This window comes from Heteronotia binoei, chromosome 16 (assembly GCF_032191835.1).
Source record: "Heteronotia binoei isolate CCM8104 ecotype False Entrance Well chromosome 16, APGP_CSIRO_Hbin_v1, whole genome shotgun sequence".
Taxonomy (NCBI): Eukaryota; Metazoa; Chordata; class Lepidosauria; order Squamata; family Gekkonidae; genus Heteronotia; species Heteronotia binoei.
In genome coordinates, this window is record NC_083238.1 from 42571678 (window position 1) to 42595342 (window position 23665).

Genomic DNA, 23665 nt, shown 5'->3' on the forward strand with positions numbered 1-23665 from the left:
CGTCTTCTTCATCCATCTTTTTTGTCCTCTTCTTTGTCTTCTTCTTCTGTTATTTTCATGTTACTCTTCAACAGCAGAAGCACAGATAGCCCTAGGAGTTCTCTTCTAGTTGCTTTTCAAGAAAAAAGTCACCCTAGCTGATTAGGGTAATCCAGCTGTACCCTTGGTCCTGCTTGCATGCATAACTGAGCAGCAACAAATGTTTTAATGTGTCAGTGCCTGATTGGGACCATCAGTTCAATCGACTCTGTCTCATTATTGTAGTCATTGGTCGGAAAGTGAACCTGGCTGCCCGGATGATGATGTACTATCCGGGATTAGTGACCTGCGATGAGGTCATCTACTCAGAATCCAAGTTGCCGTACTATTTCTTTAAAGAGCTCCCATTAGCCGAGATGAAAGGCATTCGGAACCCTGGGCCGGTCTACAAATACTTTGTCACTGAGAAAACGTAAGTGCTACCTCCCTTTATTGCTGTCAGGAAGTAGAGGGACCACGGAGGTGCAGTGACTGAGAAAAACAACAAAGTCTCTCCGTGTACAAAATAATTTATCTGTGTAATCTAAATAATCCTCAGCAATTCACGATAAATTACAATATGATACAATAATGCAATTAGAAAACCATCCAGTGCACAACATAGCTACTGTCCAAAAATCATAATGCAACATAAGGCAAAAATCATAATGCAACTAAAAGCTGACAGATCCAAGTGGACAGCCGTGTTGGTATGAAGCAGCTGAACAACGCAGGAGTCAAGTGGCACCTTTAAGACCAACCAAGTTCAGAACGAAAGCTTTTGTGTGCTAAAAACACACTTTTTCAGACAAGGGGATCGGGTATTGTGGGCTGAAATACATGCAGTTTGTTGATTAAGAGGGCAAACTGGCTGTAATCACATGATGAAACAGTGTGGCTTGGTCATTTGGCCTTTATAGCCATAAAAGGTAATAAAGTTTCCTGCCAGTTGGTGTTTCTGCAAATCTAGGTGAATCACAAAAGGACATGTATTTCCTAGTTGTAGTCCACCTAATTTACTTATCCACATCAATCTATACATTATAAACATCATTCTAGTTTGCCATTAGAAAAAAAGAATACATAAAATGAAAATGGGTTAAGTATATGTAATGAGATAGAAATTGGCAGTGGCGTTCCACTAAAAGAATATTAAAAATAATTTAAAAATCAGAGGAAGCCGAGAGAAGAATTGACACTTCAAGTCTACTGGACCTATGAATGTGAAAGAGGATCCCCAGAAGGACAGCTCATATCCAAAATGAAATTGGACTGGTTCTTTTATTGTTGGACTCTATTTAGAAAGCATTATGATTTCCCTAAAAAAAAAAAAAAAATACAGGAACAATATTGACTCCAGCATTGATGGTTTTGATTTTCAACTTTCTTTTTTGTTATTTAACAGTTCAGCAAGTAATGTGGAATTCTGAAGTATCTCAGGCAGCCTCAGATACTGCTGTTCCCAAAATTCCACGGGAGAAGCTCTGCTCACTTCAAAGATGCCCCACTCATTCTGACTTTTCCCCCTCTTGGGAAAGAATTTTATTCTGCCCTTGGACATTTGAACATCCTTTCAGGGCTTTCTTTGTAGCAGAAATGCCTATGTATTATTAGGCCATACACCCCTGATGTAGCCAATCCTCCTGGAGCTTACAGGGCTTTTCTTACAGGGCCTCAGGGGTGTGTGGCCTAATATGCAAAGGAGTTCCTGCTACAAAAAAAAATAGCCCTGCATGATCATCTAATTTCTACTGCAAGGCATAGCCAATGAGACTTAAACATAAGCTGACACTCTCTTTTCTTGCTCTCTCTTTTTAGAATGATTGGCAAGGCATATCTGACCAAGCAGAGATATGAAGAGTATCCTTTACTGGGTAGGTGAATTTCTAGCATCCTGAGATGATAGTAGATAAGAGAAAGAAAGAGAGAAAAACAAGGGGATATATGAGACCTGGATGACCTAGGCTAGCTTGATCTCAAAGCTAAGCAGAGTCAGAGCCCTGGTTGGAACTTGGATGGGAGATATAATATAGCGGGTTCTGTGGATGGCTGAGTCTCAGAGTAAGTGATAACAAGCTCTTTAATAGGAGTGACATAGTATAAGGTCACATTACAAGACTGGCGTTAGGGGGCGCGGGCCAGACTTATCTACATCTCTGGATTCCCGCGCAAGCACGTTATTGGGTCATTCAAACCGGTGGGGGCTTGTGATTGGCCCTGGGCTGCAGGGATTTGAATCCTGCAGCCCTTTGTTCCCAAGTCCCCAAGCGTATGAGCCCGGCAGGAACACCCAAATTCTTCCCTTGAGTCCACATATATAACAGGAGACCACCAACAAAGACCTTGATTGGTATGCAGAGCCAGCAATGGCAGACCACATCTGTTTGTCTCTTCCCTTGAAAACCTTACAAGGTCACTAGGGCTTTTTATGTAGCAGGGACTTCTTTGCATATTAGGTCACACCTCCTGATATAGGCAATTCTCCAAGAGTTTACAGGGTCTACTGTAAGCTCTTGGAGGATTGGCTACATCAGGGGGTGTGGCCTAATATGCAAAGGAGTCCTGTTACAAAAACCCCTGACCATAAGTCTGCTGAAACGCAGTACCTTTCATCACCATATGAGAAATTGAGCAGGGCTTGTTTCTAACTGCATTGCTACCCTGTGCCTCACAGAGAGCCACATGTGTAATTGTTGCCAATGGGAAATAGCCACATTTACTCCCCAGGCAATGACACCTGTACCTCTTCTGGAAGCTGTTTCCGAATAGGGTGGCCAGACCGTCCCGGGCACCCGGGAATGTCCCGGTTCTGGCCCCCTATTCCCGCCTCCCGGGCTGGCTATACCGGGACCATTAGAGGTCCCGGTTTAGCCAGCCCTGGAGGCGGTGGGCCGCGGGCGCCGGCGGGGAAGGCGGCGAGTGAGGGAGGGAGCATCCCTGCGCGTGCGCAGGGATGCTCCCTCTCTCACTCGCCGCCTTCCCCGCCCGCCCGCGGGGCCCGGCGGCTGTGGCGGAGGCCGCGGAGAGGCCACGGAGGCACCGGCGCTGGTCCCGGGAGGCCCTCCAGAGACTCTGGAGGGCCTCCGGCGACCAGCGCCGACCAGCGAAGGCCTCTCCGCGGCCTCCGCTGGTCGCTGGAGGCCCTCCAGAGACTCTGGAGGGCCTCCAGCGACCAGCAGAGGCCGCGGAGAGGCCGCAGAGGCGCTGGCGCTGGTCCCGGGAGGCCCTCCAGAGACTCTGGAGGGCCTCCGGCGACCAGCGCCGACCAGCGGAGGCCGCGGAGAGGCCGTGGAGGCGCCGGCGCTGGTCCCGGGAGGCCCTCCAGAGACTCTGGAGGGCCTCCGGCGACCAGCGCCGACCAGCGGAGGCCTCTCCGCGGCCTCCGCTGGTCGGTGGAGGCCCTCCAGAGACTCTGGAGGGCCTCCAGCAACCAGCGGAGGCCGCGGAGAGGCCGCGGAGGCGCCGGCGCTGGTCCCGGGAGGCCCTCCAGAGACTCTGGAGGGCCTCCAGCGACCAGCGCCGACCAGCAGAGGCCGCGGAGAGGCCGGCGCTGGTCCCTGGAGGCCCTCCAGAGACCAGCGCCGGCCTCTCCGCCGCCTCCTCGGCCTCCGCAGCCGCCGCCAGCAGCACCAGCAGGCCGGAGGAGAGGCCGCCACCCCGCCCTGGAACAAGGTAAGTAAGCAGGGGGGGGGGGCTGCTGGCGGGAGGGGGCAGCCGGCCTTCCTTCCCTCCCTCCCTCCTTCCCCTCCCTCCTTCCTTTCTTCCCTTCCTCCCTCCTCCCTTCCTTCCTTTCTTCCTTCCCGCCTTCCCTCCCTCCCTCCTCCCTTCCTTCCCTCCCTCCCTCCCTCCTCCCTTCCTTCCCTCCCTCCTTCCTTCCTTCCTTCCCTCCCTCCCTCCTCCCTTCCCTCCCTCCTTCCTCCCTCCCTCCTTCCTTTCTTCCTTCCTTCCCTCCCTCCCTCCTCCCTTCCTTCCTTCCCTCCTCCCTTCCTTCCCTCCCTCCTTCCTCCCTCCCTCCTTCCTTTCTTTCTTCCTTCCTTCCCTCCTTCCCTTCCTCCCTCCTCCCTTCCTTTCTTTCTTCCTTCCCTCCCTCCCTCCTCCCTTCCTTCCCTCCCTCCCTCCTCCCTTCCTTCCTTCCCTCCTTCCTTCCTTCCCTCCCTCCCTCCTTCCTTCCTTCCCTCCCTCCCTCCTCCCTTCCTTTCTTCCTTCCCTCCTTCCCTCCCTTCCTCCCTTCCTTCCTTCCCTCCTTCCTTCCCTCCCTCCTTCCTTCCTTCCTTCCCTCCTTCCCTCCCTCCCTCCTCCCTTCCTTCCCTCCCTCCTTCCTCCCTCCCTCTTTCCTCCCTCCTTCCTCCCTCCCTCCTCCCTCCCTCCCTCCCTCCCTCTGGCCACCCCTGGAGTAGACAATACTGACTTTAGTGCACCCAAGCACTGATTCAGTGTAAGGGAGCTTTGTGTTTGTGACTGGACTAGACAATACTGACTTTGGTGGACCCAAGCACTGATTCAGTGTAAGGGAGCTTTGTGTTTGTGACTGGACTAGACAATACTGACTTTCGTGGACCCAAGCACTGATTCAGTGTAAGGGAGCTTTGTGTTTGTGACTGGACTAGACAATACTGACTTTCGTGGACCCAAGCACTGATTCAGTGTAAGGGAGCTTTGTGTTTGTGACTGGACTAGACAATACTGACTTTCGTGGACCCAAGCACTGATTCAGTGTAAGGGAGCTTTGTGTTTGTGTGTTTGTGCAATTTTGTTCTCAGATCCTGTATTTACTTCATCAGTATATGGGATAAGGCACTTTCTCAACTGTGCTGCATAATGCAGTCTATTTATTTTGTCCTTTTTGCTCTGTTGGCTCTATCTGCGCCACCTTCATCACTTTCGGGGTGTGGATCCCCCAGTGGGGTGGGCTCCCGACTCCCTCCGCCAGCTGTTTCTGATAGCCCTGCACCCCCTCTTTCATTTGATATGTGTCCCGTGCGGGTGCCACCCTCCCGCCGGGAGATGCCGCAAAATGAGCCCCCTTGAGGCTTATGGCGGCAGGGCTTGGGGGAAGCGAGCTAGACTGCTGTTCTTTTGAGGGGTTATAGAGTGTTTCGAGCCCGTCCCTGTGGCATCGGTCCCATCGTTGTGGGGCCCAGGGGGCCGGCGCAGCGGCACGCTGAAGCAGCCTGTCGGTCACTTCCGGGTTCCTGTCCTGCATCTCGACCTGTGTTATTAGTGACAGGCTGCTTCGGCGTGCCGCTGCGCCGGCCCCCTGGGTCCCACAACGATGGGACCGATGCCACAGGGACGGGCTCGAAACACTCTATAACCCCTCAAAAGAACAGCAGTCTAGCTCGCTTCCCCCGAGCCCTGCCGCCATAAGCCTCAAGGGGACTCATTTTGCGGCATCTCCCGGCGGGAGGGTGGCACCCGCACGGGACACATATCAAATGAAAGAGGGGGCGCAGGGCTATTAGAAACAGCCGGCGGAGGGAGTTGGGAGACCACCCCACTGGGGGATCCACACCCCGAAAGTGATGAAGGTGGCGCAGATAGAGCCAACAGAGCAAACAGGACAAAATAAATAGGCTGCATTATGCAGCACAGTCTCACTGGAATCTCACTGGAATCTGACTGGCTTCTCAGCATGGAACCCGTTCTCTCTAGTCTTCTCACTTTGAAAAAAGTAAAAAAAGAGTTTCATTTAACTTTACTTCCCCCTTTCCCTCTCTATAAGTAATCTTGGTGTTTCCGGCGGTGATATTTGGGGAATTTTTGGGGACGTCACAGGAAGTGCTGTGATGTCACTTCCTGTTTCCGGCAGGTGGTGTGGGGAAAATGATGTCACCGGAAGTGATGTCACTTCCTGTTTCCGGCTGTGGCATGACGTCACCGGAAGTGACGTCACTTCCTGTTTCCGGCGGCGCGCACGCTTTGCGTGCGCACACCCCTACCTTCCCCCCCCCAAAGGTGTCCCTGGCTGGCCTTCAGACATTATGGCCAGCCTAGGGGGGAAACCACCTGCCAACTAGAAGGTGCCCCCCCCCCTCGGCAAAGGTCTTGTCCACTATCTTGAAACATGGAGCAAGTGCCACATTGAGGGACAGTGTTCAGAAGTCCTGCCGGTGGCATGGCAGAGAGCCACATGTGACTCCTGAGCCACCAAGTATCGCTTCTCCTAATCTTGTTTGGGATTTGTCCATGAGGCAGCTCTAACCTCACTGGGCGGTAAGACACAGCTAGAAAGAGAGAGATCATCAAGCATGAAAGTTTTTGGGCCATGACTGCCGTTTTAGACTGTGCCATCCCATCTGATGCTACTAGCCTTCACATGTTACTTAAGAAACATTGCTAGGCAAATGCAGCCATGTTTAATTATCCAAGGCTGACTAGAAGAAGTTGCCCCCCTCTTTGGGGGGGGCACATTTCAGCCCTTCTTTTTCCTGTTCAGCCCCTCTTTTTCCTGTTTTGCCCTAGTGATTTTACTTTTTGAACAGTTCCAATTTTCCATCAATTGGCTAGACTAAATGCTCTACACCGGGTGTCAAACTCATTTGTTATGAGGGCCAGATCTGACAAATGAGACTTGTTGGGCCGGGCCATATGTGTACCTTTTTAAGATTAGATAGCAGAGATATAAACTGTATAAAGGACACAGACAAACACAATTAAAGATTAAAGGTTTTGTTTAAACTTAAAACGTGCTTAAAACACTAGCACTCATTGGTCTTAAAAGTGCTTTCTTTGTATTGCGCCCCAGGGGATCAGGAGGGGGAGGAGCCTCAGCCAATAGAAGGGAGGTCTGCCTCAGTAGCTATGTGATTGTGATAGCCTGGCAAAGCAAGCTCTTCCTCCCCCCCCCTTCTTTCCCAAGTGAGGAGCCTCAGCCAGTAGAAAAAATAGAGGTTTTGCTCTATTGCTCTGTGCAATTGAGCAAGCCTTGCAAAACAAGCTGTTTCACAGAAGTAAGCAAGAGAGAGGGAGAAGGAAGCAGATGACACTCAGTTGCTCGGGGGCCTGATAGGAACCCTCCTGCAGCCTGATTCGGCACCCAGGTCAGATGTTTGACACTCCTGCTCTACGGCTTGTAGAACTGTCAGGCTGCTGCAAAGGTATTAGCCACCTGTAGAGATTCTGCTCTTGTTCACCTCGTTTTGTATTTAGTTAGTGCTGCCAGGTCTTACCTGGCTGCCAGCAGGAATTGTTTTCACGCACACATAGTGTGTGCGGTGCAATGACATCACCCAGGAGTGCCATCATCATGTCAGTCACGCCATGCAGGGAATGTTCTAGCATTTGGGTAAAAAACTCTATGGTACCATAGAGTTTTTCATCCCAAATGCTAGAGTGCCCCCCCATGCAATGTGCCCAGTGCAATGACATCACTTGTAGGTGATGTCATCACGTCAAGAAATAATGGAGCTCTTCAGGGACTGGGCTTCCCTCTTCTGTCAAGCTGGAGGCCCCAAAATTGGGGGAAACCTCGCCAGGGACAGGGGAATGAGAACCCTATACTTAGTTGTTATTTGTATTTATCTACAAGGCCTAAATTTACACTGCCTTTACTGAGCAGGCTTCCTCACTGTTTGCATGATTATTATCTGTTATATATTTTGCCTGATAAGGATAGACATGCTACTTTGTCTGTGGTACAGTTTATATTCGAATACCCTTATAACTGGACGGACACAAGTGGAGGCCTACATAATTTGGGAGGGGGGAATCCCATCCCCGCCCCCATTCCTGAGACTTTGCAAGCCCCATTCCTGATCCTGGAAGCCCAGCAGCAGCATTGTCTGGGACCCACTCAGAGCCCAGAGCAACTCCCAGTGTCCTCCACTGCCACAACAGGGGCCAAAGCACTGTGGCAAGGCCTGGAGTGGTTCCTGGCATCCACTGCCACTAGGGTTGCCTGGTCTAACTCAGGAAATATCTGGGGGTTTGGGGGGTGGAGCCAGGAGCACGGGTGTGATAAGCATGATTTGACTCCAAAGGGAGTTCTGGCCATCACATTTAAAGGGACCGCACTCCCTTTAAATGCCTTCCCTTCGTTGGAAATAGGAGGATAGGGGCATCTTCTCTTGGGGCTCATAGAACTGGACCAATCTTTTTGAAACTTGGGGGATTGTTTTTGAGGAGAGGCACCAGATACTATGCTGAAAATTTGGTGCCTCTACCTCAAAAACAGACACACACACACCCGCCTCGAGTCCCAGATACTCACAGATTGATTCTCCGTTATACCCTATAGCAGGGGTAACCAAACTGTGGTTCAGGAGCCACATGTGTCTCTTTCACACACATTGTGTGGCTCTCAAAGCCCCCACTGCCCCGTTGGCTGGCTTGGAGAAGGCATTTGTCTCTTTAAATCACTTCTCCAAGTCAAGCCAGCCCAGTGGCTCGGAAAATGCTTTTAAAGTTAAAATTGCTTCCTTTTCACCTCTCCCTCCCCAATCCATTGTCCTTCCTCCCTCCCTCCCTCCCTCCCTCCCTCATGGCTCTCAATGATCTGACATTCATGTCTTGCGGCTCTCAAACATCTGATGTTTATTCTATGTGGCTCTTATGTTAAGCAAGTTTGAGCACCCCTGCCCTATAGAGACCAGTCTCCATAGGAACTGAAATGGGAGCAAGAAATGGGAGATCACTTCCAAGACCCCTGTGGCATTAGCAGGAGCTTTGGAATGGGGAGGGGGTTCAGCAAATGTTACCTATGCTGCTGTTTTAAAGACATCTCACTTGCTTTGTTGTTTTTCCCCAGGTAGGAAAAGAGAAACAGATCTCTTTGAAGTCTCGCTGGAAAAATTCAAAGTTTCCAAAAAAAGCCATATCATGTTGTATGAAGGCCTCTTTGGATACGGGAAAAGCCAGTTGATGGCTGAAATTGCCTTCCTAGGGCAAGGGGTTGGCCGAAAGTTAGTGTGTTTATTCTCACTTTGTTAACATAATCCAAACCATGTTGAAAACCCACATTCTGTTCCTCAAACCAGCGATCACTCCCTAGGCCGGACTCAGATCTGGTCAAAGGGTAACCGATCATAGCGGTACAGTATTTTCTTATCACCAGGGGGCATTTTGTTAAAAAAAAAAGTGGTGGAGCTCATTAGCATAACTTGACTGCAGGGAAGCCTACCATTTGTCCTCTAGACCCATGCCCATCCTGGCTTGTTAAAGCAGGTGGTGCTGAAGTCAGGGACCCTCTGGTTGATATTATTAATCTGTCCCTGTCATCAGAGACTTTCCCAGTTAGGCTCAAAGAGGCAGTGGTATGTCCGCTTTTGAATGGTCCCGGCCAATTACCTCCCAGTCTCGAATCTTCCATTTCTGGGTAAGGTAATTGGGAAAGCGATGGTGACGCAGTTTCAAGCTTTCCTGGAGGACACCTCTATCCTCGACCCTTTCCAGTCCAGCTTCCGCCTTGGGCATGGCATAGCGACTATCTTGGTTGCCCTCACAGATGACCTCAGAAGGCATCTGGATCAAGGCTAGTCAGCGCTGTTGCTATTATTAGATCTTTCAGCAGCGTTTGACATGGTCGACTATGATCTAATGACCCACCGCCTTGCCGACATAAGAGTCCAGGGGGTTGCCTTACAGTGGGTTTTCTCCTTTCTCCATGGTCAGGAACAAAGGGTGACCTTTGGTGAGCAGACCTCTTTGCGACACCCACTAGAGTGTGGTGTACCGCAAGGAACTATTCTCTCTCCAATGATGTTTAATATCTATTTGTGCCCCCTTGCCCAGATTGCTCGAGGTTTTGGCCTGGGCTGTCACCAATACGCGGATGACACCCAGCTCTATCTGTTGATGGACGGCCATTCAGACATCACTCTGGAGCATTTGGCCGGGGCCTTGGAAGCCGTGGCTGGATGGTTGCGACAAAGCTGGCTGAAACTCAGTCCAACCAAGACAGAGGTCCCGTACCTGAACCGTGGGGGACTAGAGTTGGACCTCTGACTCCCAACCCTGGACGGTGCATCTCTTGCGCCAGTTCAGAAGGTGAGGAGTCTGGGAGTGATACTGGATGCCTCACTTACAATGGAGGCCCAGGTCACAGCAGTTGCTCGATCTGCCTTTCACCACCTTCGGCAGGCCAAGCAGCTGGCACCCTTCCTGTCCCCCCAGGATTTAGCTACTGTGATCCATGCAACGGTCACTTCCAGGTTGGATTACTGTAACTCGCTCTACGCAGGCTTACCCTTGTGGCCGATCCAGAAACTCCAGTAGAATGCGGCAGCACGGCTGTTAACTGCATTGCCTTTATGGGTAAGCATTCAGCCAGTGCTGCACCAACTGCACTGGCTACCTATTGAGTACCGGATCCGCTTCAAGGTTTTGGTACTGACATTTAAAGCATTACATGGCCTGGGACCAACATACCTGAGGGACCGCCTTTCGCCATATAAGCCCCAGAGGTCATTGAGATCAGCTACACAACACATCCTGAGCATCCCTGGCCCTAAGGACGTCCGACTTGCCTCAACCAGGGCCAGGGCCTTTTCAGTCCTGGCCCCTGCCTGGTGGAATCAGCTCCCTGTAGAGATCCAGGCCCTCCGTGAATTACTGCCATTTCGTAGGGCCTGCAAGACGGAGCTGTTCTGCCGGGCCTATGGTTGAGGCAGCGGGCATCCTATTATTCCATCATTTGGCTTCCCTTGTGGTGACATCATGCTTTATTACAGCTATCCTATTATTATTACCATCGTTTAAGGTGGGCCTACAACTGGTTATTGATATGCTGTGCCCTGTCTGCCGGTGGTACGTTTTATTTATTTTTTTACTGTTAATTTTAATTCGGTGTTTTAACTTTGATATGTAGGTTTTTATTGTTATTTTTATATGTTGTGATCCGCCTTGAGCCCGTTTATGGGAAAAGGCGGAATATAAGCCTACTAAATAAATAAAATAAATAAATAAACTCATTAGCATACGCCCTCCCCTATCTAAAAGCAACCGGATGCAAGAAAGGAGAGCCCCGGGTGAGCGAGGCCTGCTCAGGCTAGCTAGAGATCCATCCAGCCAAGCAGGCCTTGCTCTCCTGGGGCTCTCCTGAGCCACCCCCACAGTCAAAAGGCTAGCAAGCCACCCACTACCCAAAATCCCATAAGAAGTGGAGAAATGGTGGTGCGGGCTTCTCCGGGGGTCAATGAGGGCTGTTGGGGGCGTGGCAAAGCCCCTGGTGGCTGGCTGGCTGGCTGGCTGTTCTCCTAATCCAGGGATTGTTATGCAACTGCACCTACTATTCAATGGACCAGGTAGGTGGGGAGGAGGAGGGGGGACCCTCAGAAGGGTTCAGGAGCTGTGCTCCTGTGAGCTTCTGCTGAATCTGAGGCCTGCTTATCGCAAACCTGAGCCAAGCATTTCTGTTCAGATTGAACACGAATCAAATTTTTAGGTTGATCTAGGAGCGTGAAAAGATAAGTGGTTGTGTAACTGAGCTGTGCTTTCTCCTGCACAAACATGGTCTTTGCTATATTAACTATTTCCAATGCGAGGAAATTATTCTCCCCCTCCTAGTGCTGGGAAGGGTACTGGTTCTGATAGGTCCAGATCCTCTGGGTTAGCAGAGCGCCCATAGCTTTAACGCAGCAGTAGTTTGTATGGAATCTGAACAGGCCATGAGGTTATAAAGTTAGACGGAGCCACTATTTCTAGTTGAAACCAAACAATAACTATTTTATTACAGAAATACACGTCTGATAGTGCAAGTTAAGAGAAAGAGACAGATCCTAAGTGATCTATCTGGCAGATGGGGACGGATGCAGAGAGGAGCACCCCGCTGCCTCATCTTGTGCGGGGGAAGGAGGAAGAGAAAGAGCAGGAAAGAAGTTGCTTATCCCTAAGAGTGCTCACCGGCATCCCAAAGGGCTGCCAAGCCCCTGGTCCGGGCAGGGATTCCCCCGCCTAGGAGGTTCCCAAGCCGCTGGCCCGCATTGGGACATCATTTTTTATAGATGCACGCAATACGTAAATCTCGTACATACATTCAATGAGACCCCTTGGCTTGGTCTTAAAGGTGCCACTGGACTCTGTTTCATTTCCTGCTTTGTTATTGTCCCCTCAATGAAGTCAGCTCCCATTTTTCGGTATTCCTGCAGGGTCGTGGCTATGGAGTTAGGGAAGATCAACGGGTCGCAGAGCTTCTTCACCATCCAGACGCTCATGGCTATATTCCTGGGGATTGACACCTGCAAGACCTACGATGCCCGACAGCGCATCCTTATGAACAAAATCCAAGCGATAGTAACAGTCCCCTATTTTTGCCTTCTCAACAAGCTCTTTCATGTTAAGGTAAAGTTGTAAGTGTGCAGCAATTGTGGGAGAAGAGGCATGGGCTTCATTACCACGATTTATTGATCACTAGGAGGGGGTGGCAGGAAAGTGACTCCCAGCATTCTGCGTGAAATGCCTAATTACACCACTGCCCCCAATATAATTGCCTCATTACAACTAAAAAGGTAAAGGTAGTCCCCTATGCAAGCACCAGTCGTTTCCGACTCTGGGGTGACGTTGCATCATGACGTTTTTTATGGCAGATCTTTTGTCTACACTTTCCCCCCAGCAAGCTGGGTACTCATTTTACTGACCTTGGAAGGATGGAAGGCTGAATCAACCTGGAGCCGACTACCTGAACCCAGCTTCTGCTGGGATTGAACTTAGGTCATGCGCAGAGAGCTTGGACTGCAGTACTGCAGCTTTACCACCCTGCGCCATGGACAGACAGACACAAGACTTTTTTTTTTTTTTTTTTTTTTAGCAGGAACACACAGTTCTTGCAGGCTTGGCATCGGGTGTGGCCTAATATGCAGATGAGTTCTTGCTGGGCTTTTTCTATGAAAAAAGCTCTGGATGGATGGACAGATAGATAGATTATATCTGTCTGTCTGTCTGTCTGTCTAGCTATTAATGGCAACTATGACCTAGGAGAAACCCCATGTTCAGAGGCACTAGTCCCCTGAATCCCAGAGCCAGGAGGCAACATCAGGGGAAAGCTTTGGCCTCTATTTCCTGCTGTTGGGCCACCAGAGGACCTGGTTGGCCACTGTGTGAGACAGGAAGCTGGACTAGATGGACCACTGGTCTTATCCAGCAGGGCTCTTCTTATAAGAAGAGCCAGTTTGGTGTAGTGGTTAAGTGTGCGGACTCTTATCTGGGAGAACCGGGTTTGATTCCCCACTCCTCCACTTGCACCTGCTGGCATGGCCTTGGGTCAGCCAGAGCTCTGGCAGAGGTTGTCCTTGAAAGGGCAGCTGCTGTGAGAGCCCTCTCCAGCCCCACCCACCTCACAGGGTGTCAGTTGTGGGGGAGGAAGGTAAAGGAGATTGTGAGCTGCTCTGAGACTCTTTGGAGTGGAGGGCGAGATATAAATCCAATAAGAATATGAGAAGCCATGAAGGATCAGGCCAGTGGTCCATCCAGTCCAACACTCTGTGTCATACAGTGGCCAAAAAAAATTATATCTATCTGTCCGTCCGTCCATCCATCCATCGTGGCTATTAGCCACTGATGGACCTCTGCTCCATATTTTTATCCAATCCCCTCTTGAAGCTGGCTATGCTTGTAGCCGCCACCACCTCCTGTGGCAGTGAATTCCACATGTTAATCACCCTTTGGGTGAAGAAGTACTTCCTTTTATCCGTTTTAACCCGACTGCTCAGCAATTTCATCAAATGCCCACGAGTTCTTGTATTGTGAGAAAGGGAGAAAAGTACTTCTTTCTCTACTTTCTCCATCCCATGCATTATTATCTCAGCACCAATTACTTCCCCTCATTAGATCCAGGGATGGAATTCTAGCAGGAGCTCCTTTGCATATTAGGCCACACACCCCTGATGTAGCCAATCCTCCAAGAGCTTACAAGGCTCTTTTTGTAAGCTCTTGTAGGATTGGCTACATCAGGGGGTATGGCCTAATATGCAAATGAGCTCCTGCTAGAATTCCATCCCTGATCGGATCAGGTGGATTTGGGTTGGGAAGGAGAGGCATTGGCAGGGAATGGGAGATGTTTCAAATATGTTAAGTTTTCTTGGCAAGAGCTTTTAGAAGAACATACTTGAAATCACTCAAGTTTACAACAGGGAAAAAGAAAAGCCAAGTGTTTTCAAAGTGAGCTGAAGGAGATTTTTCTCATCTCATTAATCGAACTACTGCATTTTTTCCCTCCCCTGGACAAGTTTCCTGCTTCAGAAGAGGTTTCTAAAATGGACAATGAACAGAGGGATGCAAAGTTGGAAGAAGTTCTTATTAAGATCCTTGCAAAGGTTAGAGCTTTTCTTCATGCATGGTATTATACCTGTAGGCTCCGTGTAGCATGCCTACACGGAGCCTCCGGGTTTCCCTCCAGTCTCACTTTCCAGGTGACTCTTTTTTGGTTGCTTCAACCTCCAGGTGGTGGCTGGAGATCTCCCACTATTGGCTCTCCAGCTGGTGAAGATCAGTTCCCCTGCAGAAAATGGCTGCTTTGGGACCCTGCTGCAGTCACTCCCCTCCCTCAATTCCTGCTCTACTCTTCCCTTTCAACAAAACTTGCTCTCCCCAATGTAGAATTTCTCCAGAATACCTGGTTGCTCCACCTCCAGATATTTCCCAACCTGAGGAGGAAGAAAGGCATTTAAAAGGAGGTCAATGATGCTTGTCACAACCTGGCTCCAACCCCAGTGTCTTCTGGCTCCACCCTCAAAGTCCCCAGATATTTCTTGAATTGGACCCGGCAACCCTAATGCATGCAGCCATTTCCATGAGTAAAAACAGTTTCCAGAGCCCAAAGCAGCAGGGTTTTTTTTTAGTTGAGCAAACCTACTTTATTTGAGAGCCAGTTTGGTGTCATGGTTAAGTGCGTGGACTCTTATCGGGGAGAACCGGGTTTGATTCCCCACTCCTCCACTTGCACCTGCTGGAATGGCCTTAGGTCAGCCATAGCTCTGGCAGAGGTTGTCCTTGAAAGGGCAGCCGCTGTGAGAGCCCTCTCAGCCCCACCCACCTCACAGGGTGTCTGTTGTGGGGGGAGAAGATATAGGAGATTCTAAGCCATTCTGAGATTCGGAGTGGAGGGTGGGATATAAATCCAATATCATCATCATCATTTGAGTTATTACCTGTGACTGCGAATCAGATCAGGCACCTGTGATCTGACTCCCAGGGGTGGAATTCTAGCAGGAGCTCCTTTCCATATTAGGCCACACCTCCAGATGTAGCCAGTCCTCCAAGTGCTTACAAGGCTCTTTTTTGTAAGCTCTTGGAGGACTGGCTACATCAGGGGTGTGTGCAAAGGAGCTCCTGCTAGAATTCCACCCCTGCCGACTCCTATCGCTCTGGATGTCTACTTTGGCTCTGAGTTGGAGATGGGAACTCCCTGATGGTCAAATCACCTCGTTCTGGGGAGGTTTTGATGTTTCCTTCCCCCTACTTTTAGGCAGCAGAGAAAGAAATTATTATTTTTGTCATCGATGAAGGTCAGTTCATCGATCCTGCCTCCTGGGACTTTCTGGATAACTTGCTGAGGTCCATCCCCATCTTCATCGTCATGTCTTTGTCTCCTTCCGAATTAAAGGGACTAATACTCTGCTCCACTGCAGCTCGAATCCTGGGCAGCATGGCAAACACTTATGTTAAATTGAAGGAGTTGACCCCAACTGTGATTGCTCAGAAGGCCTGCCAGGACCTGGGGGTGGTCAGCATTGCCAGGGAACTTGAAACGTAAGTAGGGGGCGGGAAATCAGTGTGGTCTGTGGGTTAGAGAAAAGAAAAACTAGAAAGGACTCGCAAGGCTTCTTCTGTAGCAGGAACTCCTTTGCATATTAGGCCACACACCCCTGATGTAGCCAATCCTCCCGGAACTTACAGTAGGCCCTGTACTAAGAGCCCTGTAAGCTCTTGGGGGATTGGCTACATCAGGGGGGTGCGACCTAATATGCAAAGGAGCTCCTGCTACAAAAGAAGCCTCTGGAAAGGTTCAAATAGTCTCCCTGTTGTGAAGTTCATAGGATGCTATTGGGTCAGTCTTCCTCAGTCTAACCTACTCCATGGGTCTGAATATGAGATAAAATGGAGGAGAACCCCCCCTCAACTTCTTGAAGAAGGCCCAAGGTAAAAATGGAAGTCATTATCTGGTCTCTCCAGCCAACGGTTGCCCAGGTTACCTGTTACCTGTTCAATTCTCATTGCGTGGAGAGGTTGTGACCACCCAAACAAAAGTGTATTGCTGTTTTGTCTTAGAGCAGGAGTGGCCAGGCTGTGGCTCGGGAGCCACATTTGGTTCTTTCACACATATTGTGTGGCTCTCTTAAGCCTCTATCTCCCCATTAGCAGACTTGGAGAAGGCATTTGTCTCTTTAAATCACTTCTCCAAGTCAAGCCAGCTGGTGGCTTGGAAAATGCATTTAAAGTTAGTTGCTTTCTTTCAACCTCTCTCCCCATCTTCCTTCCTTCCTGCAGCTCTCAAACATCTGACATTTATTCTATGTGGCTCTTATGTTAAGCAAGTTTGGCCACCCCTGTCTTAGGGTTTCCGGGCCCTCCCGGCCAGTGGCGGGCGATGGGAGGGTGGGGTTGCTAGATCCAGGATGGGAAACTCCTGGAGATTTGGGAATGGAGCCTCGGAAGGACAAGGGACCTCAGGCCAGCATCCCGGTCTCTTAAGGATTCATGAAAATTTGCATCTGAATTCTTCCTTGACGCTCGGAATTCTAAGCTAACTGAACTCCTTTTTGAAGTAGAACCAATGCATGAGGAATTCTCTGTGGTTCTGGAGGGGAAAGTGTTTCCAGATTTCCTATGGAGTGCTGTGCAGGGGGCTGCAGAGTTCAATTTCATCAGTTCGCGATGTCTTCCCACTCCCCCATGTTACCCATACTCAAGGGCACGTTGATAAAGAATTACAAGAAGGCAACCTTGACGTGCCTCCGACATCTTTTTTCCCATGCGGCGTTTTTACCAATGCACCATAAATGTAGCCGCTAAAGTGCTAAATTAAGTCTTCATCCTTCTTTGTTGTCGTGGTTCAAGTGTCAGAGTAGGGTCAAAGAGGCCCACATTCAAATTCCTAGTCTGCTAGTGAAGCTTGCTGGGTAACCATGGGCCAGTCACTGTTTCTCGGTTCGACTGACTTCACGGAGTTGTCGTGAGGATAAAATGGAGGAAGCCAGACCAATGTGGGCAGCCCTCAACTCCATAGAGGAAGGGTGAGCTAAAAACATCCTAAGTAAACAAATAACATCAGTCAGTGCCGGACCCCAGGTGGAAGCGGAGGATCCCCTGATTTCATGGGCTCCTGCCCGCCACCGGCAAAGTGGCTGGTGAGGAGAAGCCTTTCCCCCTGTAGCCATGTCCCAGCGCAACATCCCCAATGTGATGATGTTACACCTGGGCTCTTTTTCTAGCAGGAGCACCTCTGCATATGAGGCCACACACCCCTGATGCAGCCAATCCTCCTGGAGTTTACAGTAGGCCCTGTACTAAGAGCCCTCTAAGCTCTTGGAGGATTGGCTACATCAGGGGGGCGTGGCCTAATATGCAGAGGAGATCCTGCTAGAAAAAGCCATGTTACACAGAAGTGATGTCATCATGCCAGGGATGTTGTGCGGTGACGCTCTGGTATTTTGGGCTTTTTTTGTAGCATGAACTCCTTTGCATATTAGGCCATGCCCCCTGACGTAGCCAATCCTCCAGGAGCTTACAGGGTTCTTTTTACAGGGCCTACTGTAAGCTCTTGGAGGATTGGCTACATCAGGGGTGTGTGGCCCAATATGCAAAGGAGTTCCAGCTACAAAAAAAGCCCTGAGCAAAACTCTATGGTAACCATAGAGTGTTTTGCCCAAAATACCAGAGCATCACCAAGCCCTAGCATGATGATGCCCCTGCCCTGCCCCCCACTCCCAGGAAGCTCCTTCCCCCCCACCCTGCCAGCGAGAACCACCAACCCTAACTTCAGGTTCCTTAAGAAGCACATGATACATCACAACAAAGGTAGAATTTGAGCCCAGTATGACGTAATGTGCAGCAACTGCATCATTTACAGGTTTTCTTTCCACCATATTCTTCAACTAACATTTGTAATTTTTAACCTGATCACCAGGTACCATCGAGAAATAACACTAAAGTATGCTTCTCACAAGGTGGTATCATTGAAAAAAGACAATTCAGCAATACCATCTATAATGCAAAATACTGATTCATATAATGGCTTCCCCCATTGTTTTAGGGCCAAGCAAGATGTGATGTTTTCCCACACGTCAGGCCTCAGATGGAACTCTCATACATCTAAGCTCTTGCAAGCGCCTGGCTTAGACTGGGACGTGGGACGTGCAGAGAGGAGAAGGGCTTCCTGTGCATTGTTCACCTGATCCAAACAGCACTAGGGGCATTTTGTTTGCCCCAGGAGTCGCTTTGTAGAAAAAGAGGTGCCGGAGATCATTAGGGCAACTTATTTGCATATGCCACACACCCCTGACCTCACCAGAAGGTGTACTGAATTATATCAGCTCAGCATCTACCTTAAAATGCTTCTTGAATTATAATTGTCATAATAAAACCTTCCTCCCAGCATACTTTTTAAATTACTTTCTCCTATGTGGCCACAGTGGCATGAAGAAGATCCCCATCTGTCTGCTCTATATGCTTTGGTTATTTTCCCTATCCCATTTGGCTATATGTCTGCTCTATATGCTTTGGTTATTTTCCCATTTTTTGTGGGGGGAAATATTAGAATTTGTCAAATCTTAAGAGTTCAGCGATATTCACACAGGGGGTTTGAACAGTGGAGCCCAGAAGCAAGTATTTGGTGTAGGGGGTGGGGGCGGGGAGTAAGAAAGAAAGAGCACAATAAAATTTTGAGGCTCCAGAGCTCCTGTCCAAAATGAGGCTTGGTTTTTCCCATTTGGAGTACTGAGTATGCAGCATACATGCAGTCCTTCAAAGGGACAAAGGGCATCCCCAGACCCAACTCATGGGAAATCTTCATATCTACTTAGACAAATTCCTACTTCAGCCAAGTTTCTTTCCAGTGTGTTGTTTGAACATTGTTCTAGGTTCTTAATACAAAGAAGCCACGGAAACCCTTTTTACTGTGAAGAGCTCCTCCGCAACCTCCATTCAAACAATGTCCTCCAGTTCTATGTCCTGGATGAAGAAGAGGATAGCGAGGATATGTGGGACAACCTTTTCAGTAAGCTGCTATAGTCCTTAGCCAAGTCCAATTCAAGAAATATCTGGGGGCTTTGGGGGTGGAGCCAGGAGACATTGGGGATGGAGCCATAAGCAAAGTTGTGACAAGCACAATTGAACTCCAAAGGGAGTTCTGGCCATCACATTTAAAGGAACCGCACACCTTTTAAATGCCTTCCCTTCGTTAGAAATAATGGATAGGGCCACCTTCTTTTGGGGCTCATAGAATTGGATCCCTGGCCGAATCTTTTTGAAACTTGGAGAGCATTTTGAGGAGAGCCATCAGATGCTATGCCAAAAAATTGGTGCCTCTACCTCAAAGAACAGCCCCTCCAGAGCCCCAGATACCCCCAGATCAATTCTCCATTACACCCTATGGGAATCGATCTCCATAGGGAATAATGAAGTACACATCAGACATTTCTCTCCCCCCCCCCCCCGCATTTCTGATGACTCTGAAGCAGAGGAGGGCCTGCTCCCACCTGGGCATTGTGCAACCCAAAGTAGAGAATCACAGTATAAATAGGGGGAACAAAGCAACGCGCTGCTGAGATTACCAGCCTCAAAAAATCAAAGAAAACAAATTGGAAAAATTCTATATCCAAAGAATATTTTATTCCACGGGTGGCCAACGGTAGCTCTCCAGATGTTTTTTGCCTACAACTCCCATCAGCCCCAGCATGGTCAATGGCTCGGGCTGATGGGAGTTGTAGGCAAAAAACATCTGGCGAGCTGCCGTTGGCCCCCCCTGTTTTATACTAATTAATAAACAACACAGTCACTCAGTCTCTTAAATCGTGCAAAAGACGTGTTCACCGGATGCCAGTCCCACTGTTTCTGTAGCACTACCGTCCTGGTCTTCTTTAGGGATGATCCTGGTGAAATCGTGAAATAAATTCACTTTGTCCAAAGATCTTCACGGAAAGCAGCCAGCAGTTCAATACAGCTACATGGTCGTACTGGTGCCCATGTTTTGCTCTAGCTTTTTCCAGCTCTTCATAAACAATCTTGTACATCGGATAAAAACGCCATATACTTCCATCCACAGAATTCACATTGAAGTGAAATTTCACTAGAGACTGAGTGACTGTATTGTTTAGTGACTGAGTGACTGTATTGTTACAACTCCCATCAGCCCCAGCCATTGGCCATGCTGGCTGGGGCTGATGGGAGTTGTAGGCAAAAAACATCTGGAGAGCTACCGTTGGCCACGCCTGGTATAAAATTTTCTTTGGATATAGAATTTTTCCAATTTGTTTTCTTTGTTTGATTTTTTGAGGCTGGTAATCACAGTAGCGTGTTCCTTTGTTTCCCCTGCCCACCTGGGGATTGGCATCTCTACTCACCAGTAGCTGAACTTCCAACTTCTTCAAAGTAACACAGAGCAACCAAAGGTTCACGTTTATCTTTCCTATGAAAACGACCTCTGAAAAGATTGTGCAACCAACAGAGGATCTGGGCTGCTTTCACAGGCACAGGGAGCAGCCATGTTGTTCTGCCCCCCCCCCCCCCCAATTCAGCCTTAAAGACACAGACACACCATCCCAAGCCTCCAGAGGTGGAAAGGCACATAGTGGCTATGGGGGCGGGGCTTCCCCCTACCGGTCAGCTGACTGGGAGCGGGAAGGAGCCTGGGAAAGCGGGAGAACCCCTGCTGGAACCTGGGGATTGGCAAGCCTACATCCACTCAAGCGGATATTTTCTGAATGGCGTTCTTTCAGAGTAGTGATACTCTGTGGCTCCTGGAGAGCCATGTTTGCAAATGCTATCAACCAGAAGAGCCATATGACTACTGTTTGCACTGGGTGCCACCCCAAATCCTTGCATACAATGATATTAGTCAAGTGCAGGGGTGGAATTCTAGCAGGAGCTCCTTTGCATATTAGGCCACACACCCTGATGTAGCCAATCCTCCAAAAGCTTACAAAAAAGAGCCTTGTAAACTCTTGGAGGATTGGGTACATCGGGTGTGTGGCCTAATATGCAAAGCAGCTTCTGCTAGAATTCCACCCCTGGTCAGGTGTCCCCAACTCAGTGCCCATGGGCACTTTTCTTGGCTCCCACCAAAGAAAGGGGCAGGGGGGATTTTGCTTACCTGGATTTCTGGACCCGAGGCCCACAGCTCAGAGAGGCTAACAGGCTGGTAGTGCCTGTTTGCAGGTGGGATTTATTTATTTACTTTAATCTTATATCCCAGCCCTCTCCACAAGTGGACACAGGGTGGCTGACAATCAGTTCAAAACATTTACAATTGCAATTTTAAATGATAAAATAACAATTTAAAAAAATATATTTTAAGGTGCTATTCAACCTCCCGTATATGCAGGATCTTCTGTCTTCTGGCAGTGATCATAAGAACATAAGAGAAGCCCATGTTAGATCAGGCCAATGGCCCATCCAGTCCAACATTCTGTGTCACACAGCAGCCAAATATATATACACACACACACTGTGGCTAATAGCCACTGATGGACCTCTGCTCCATATTTTTATCTAACCTCCTCTTGAAGGTGGCTATGCTTGTGGCCGCCACCACCTCCTGTGGCAGTGAATTCCACATGTTAATCACCCTTTGGGTGAAGAAGTACTTCCTTTTATCCGTTTTAACTTTTCTGCTCAGCAAATTACGATCCTATAATGATCGTAATTCCTCAGCAGTAGGGTGGCAGCCCTCTCCCGGTTTAAATGTTAAAGGCCTGCCGAAATAATTCAGTTTTGCAGGCCCTGCGGAATTGAGAAAGGTTCCGTAGGGCCCTTATGGCTTCAGGAGGACATTCCATATTTCTGGTGCTGCCACTGAGAAGGCCAAGCCCACCGCAGAACACAGTCTGGCCTCCCTTGGTGTTGGGATAGATAGTAAGTTTTGTGTCCCTGAATGCAGTGCTCTCTGGAGAACTTATGGAGAAAGGCAGTCCCTTAGATATGCAGGCTCTACCTGCCAACCACAAACTTGACCTTCTGTTGCCCTTGTCGCTTCTTCCAGTTTGATGTGCTGGTTAAGTGCAAACACCAGGGGTGTCGAATTCATTTGAGACCTTGAGGGGCCGGGCCATGTCGGGTGGGCCGAGCCATGTGTGTACCTATTTAAGATTAGGTAACAGAGATATAAATTTTATAAAAAACCAACACAAGTATATATTTTAAAAACTTAAAACATGCTTAAAATGTTAGCACTCATTGGTCTTAAAGGTGCTTTCTTTATTTCTTCCATGGGAATCCAGGGAACTGATCCTTCCCCAGGGATTGGGGGGGGGGGAGCCTCAGCCAATAGAAGGAAGAGAGACTTGGCTCAGTAGCTCTGCTGTGCAATTGAGAGAGCCTGGCAAAGCAAGTTCTCCCTCCCCCCCCTTCCTCCCCAAGGGAGGAGCCTCAACCAATGGAGAAAACAGGATTTGCACTGACGCTCCTGTGCAATTGAGCAAGCTTGGCAAAGCAAGATGTTATGCAGAAGGAGCCAAGAGAGAGGGAGAAGGAAGCAGATGATAGCCAGGTGCTCAGGGGCCTGATAGGAGCGGATTCGACCTCCAAACTGCATGTTTGACACCCATGGCATAGACTGTTATCTGGGAGAACCAGGTGTGATTCCCCGCTCCTCCACACGCAACTGCTGGAGTGACTTTGGGTCAGTCATAACTCTCTCAGAGCTCTTCCGCTCAAGAGCAGTTTCCGTCAGAGCTCTCAGCCCCACCCCCCCACAGGGCGCCTATTGTGGGGGAAGGAGATTGTAAGCCACTCCAAGATTCCCTAGGATAGTGAAGGGCAGGGGATAAATCCAATCTCTTCTTCTTTATCTTTTTTCTTCTCCATGAAGCCACTACAACTCTCAAGCCGCAGGGGTCCAAGCTCTTTGAAAACGAAGAGATGCAATCATACGTTTGCTCTGTCAGGCAAAATGTGAAGCTGCACAACGTGATGCTTCCTCCAACTTTAAAAGGTGAGGTCAATCTGTGTAAACGCTTGCCTTCTTGAGGTAATGAGGGATGCCCAGAGACCCACCAGTTTGGCCCATGCCCTACCTACCAGTCACAAACAGGAAGCTACTTCCCCAGTCACCTGGTTCTGCTGCCCACAGGATCCAGGGAGCCCTGATTGTTGGGCCACTCTTCACAACAGCACAGTACCATGTGATGCCGTCAGGCAACATGTCATACAGGGGTGCTCAGGGGTGGAATTCTAGCAGGAACTCCTTTGTTTATTAGGCCATACACGCCTGATGTAGCCAATCCTCCAAGAGCTTACAAGGCTCTTTTTTGTAAGCTCTTGGAGAATTGGCTACATCAGGGGTGTGTGGCCTAATATGCAAAGGAGCTCCTGCTAGAATTCCACCCCAGATGTGCTCTATCCGCCACGTAAGTGTCCTACTCCCCCTCCCTGGTCATAAATTTAGGGAACTTTTTTGGGGTGAACTGGTATCGTTAGACCAGTTCCCACCAGTTAGCAGAGTGCTTGAATAAAGCTACAAACGCAGGAGCGTCACTTAACCAGGTTACTCGGCTTACGG

The 23665-nt window shown here is 49.3% G+C and overlaps 1 protein-coding gene across 1 annotated transcript in view; it reads left to right on the forward strand.

The window, feature by feature from the left end:
• The window catches only part of LOC132585220 (adenylate cyclase type 10-like), a gene marked incomplete at its 5' end in the record, with an annotated part of 95188 nt that overhangs the window by 26575 nt on the left and 44948 nt on the right, over positions 1-23665 (forward strand). The window contains 8 exon segments of the mRNA XM_060257026.1: positions 265-451; positions 1837-1892; positions 8765-8918; positions 12102-12294; positions 14178-14264; positions 15416-15699; positions 19029-19165; positions 22976-23098. Of these exon segments, the coding sequence (XP_060113009.1) occupies positions 265-451; positions 1837-1892; positions 8765-8918; positions 12102-12294; positions 14178-14264; positions 15416-15699; positions 19029-19165; positions 22976-23098 (1221 nt within the window).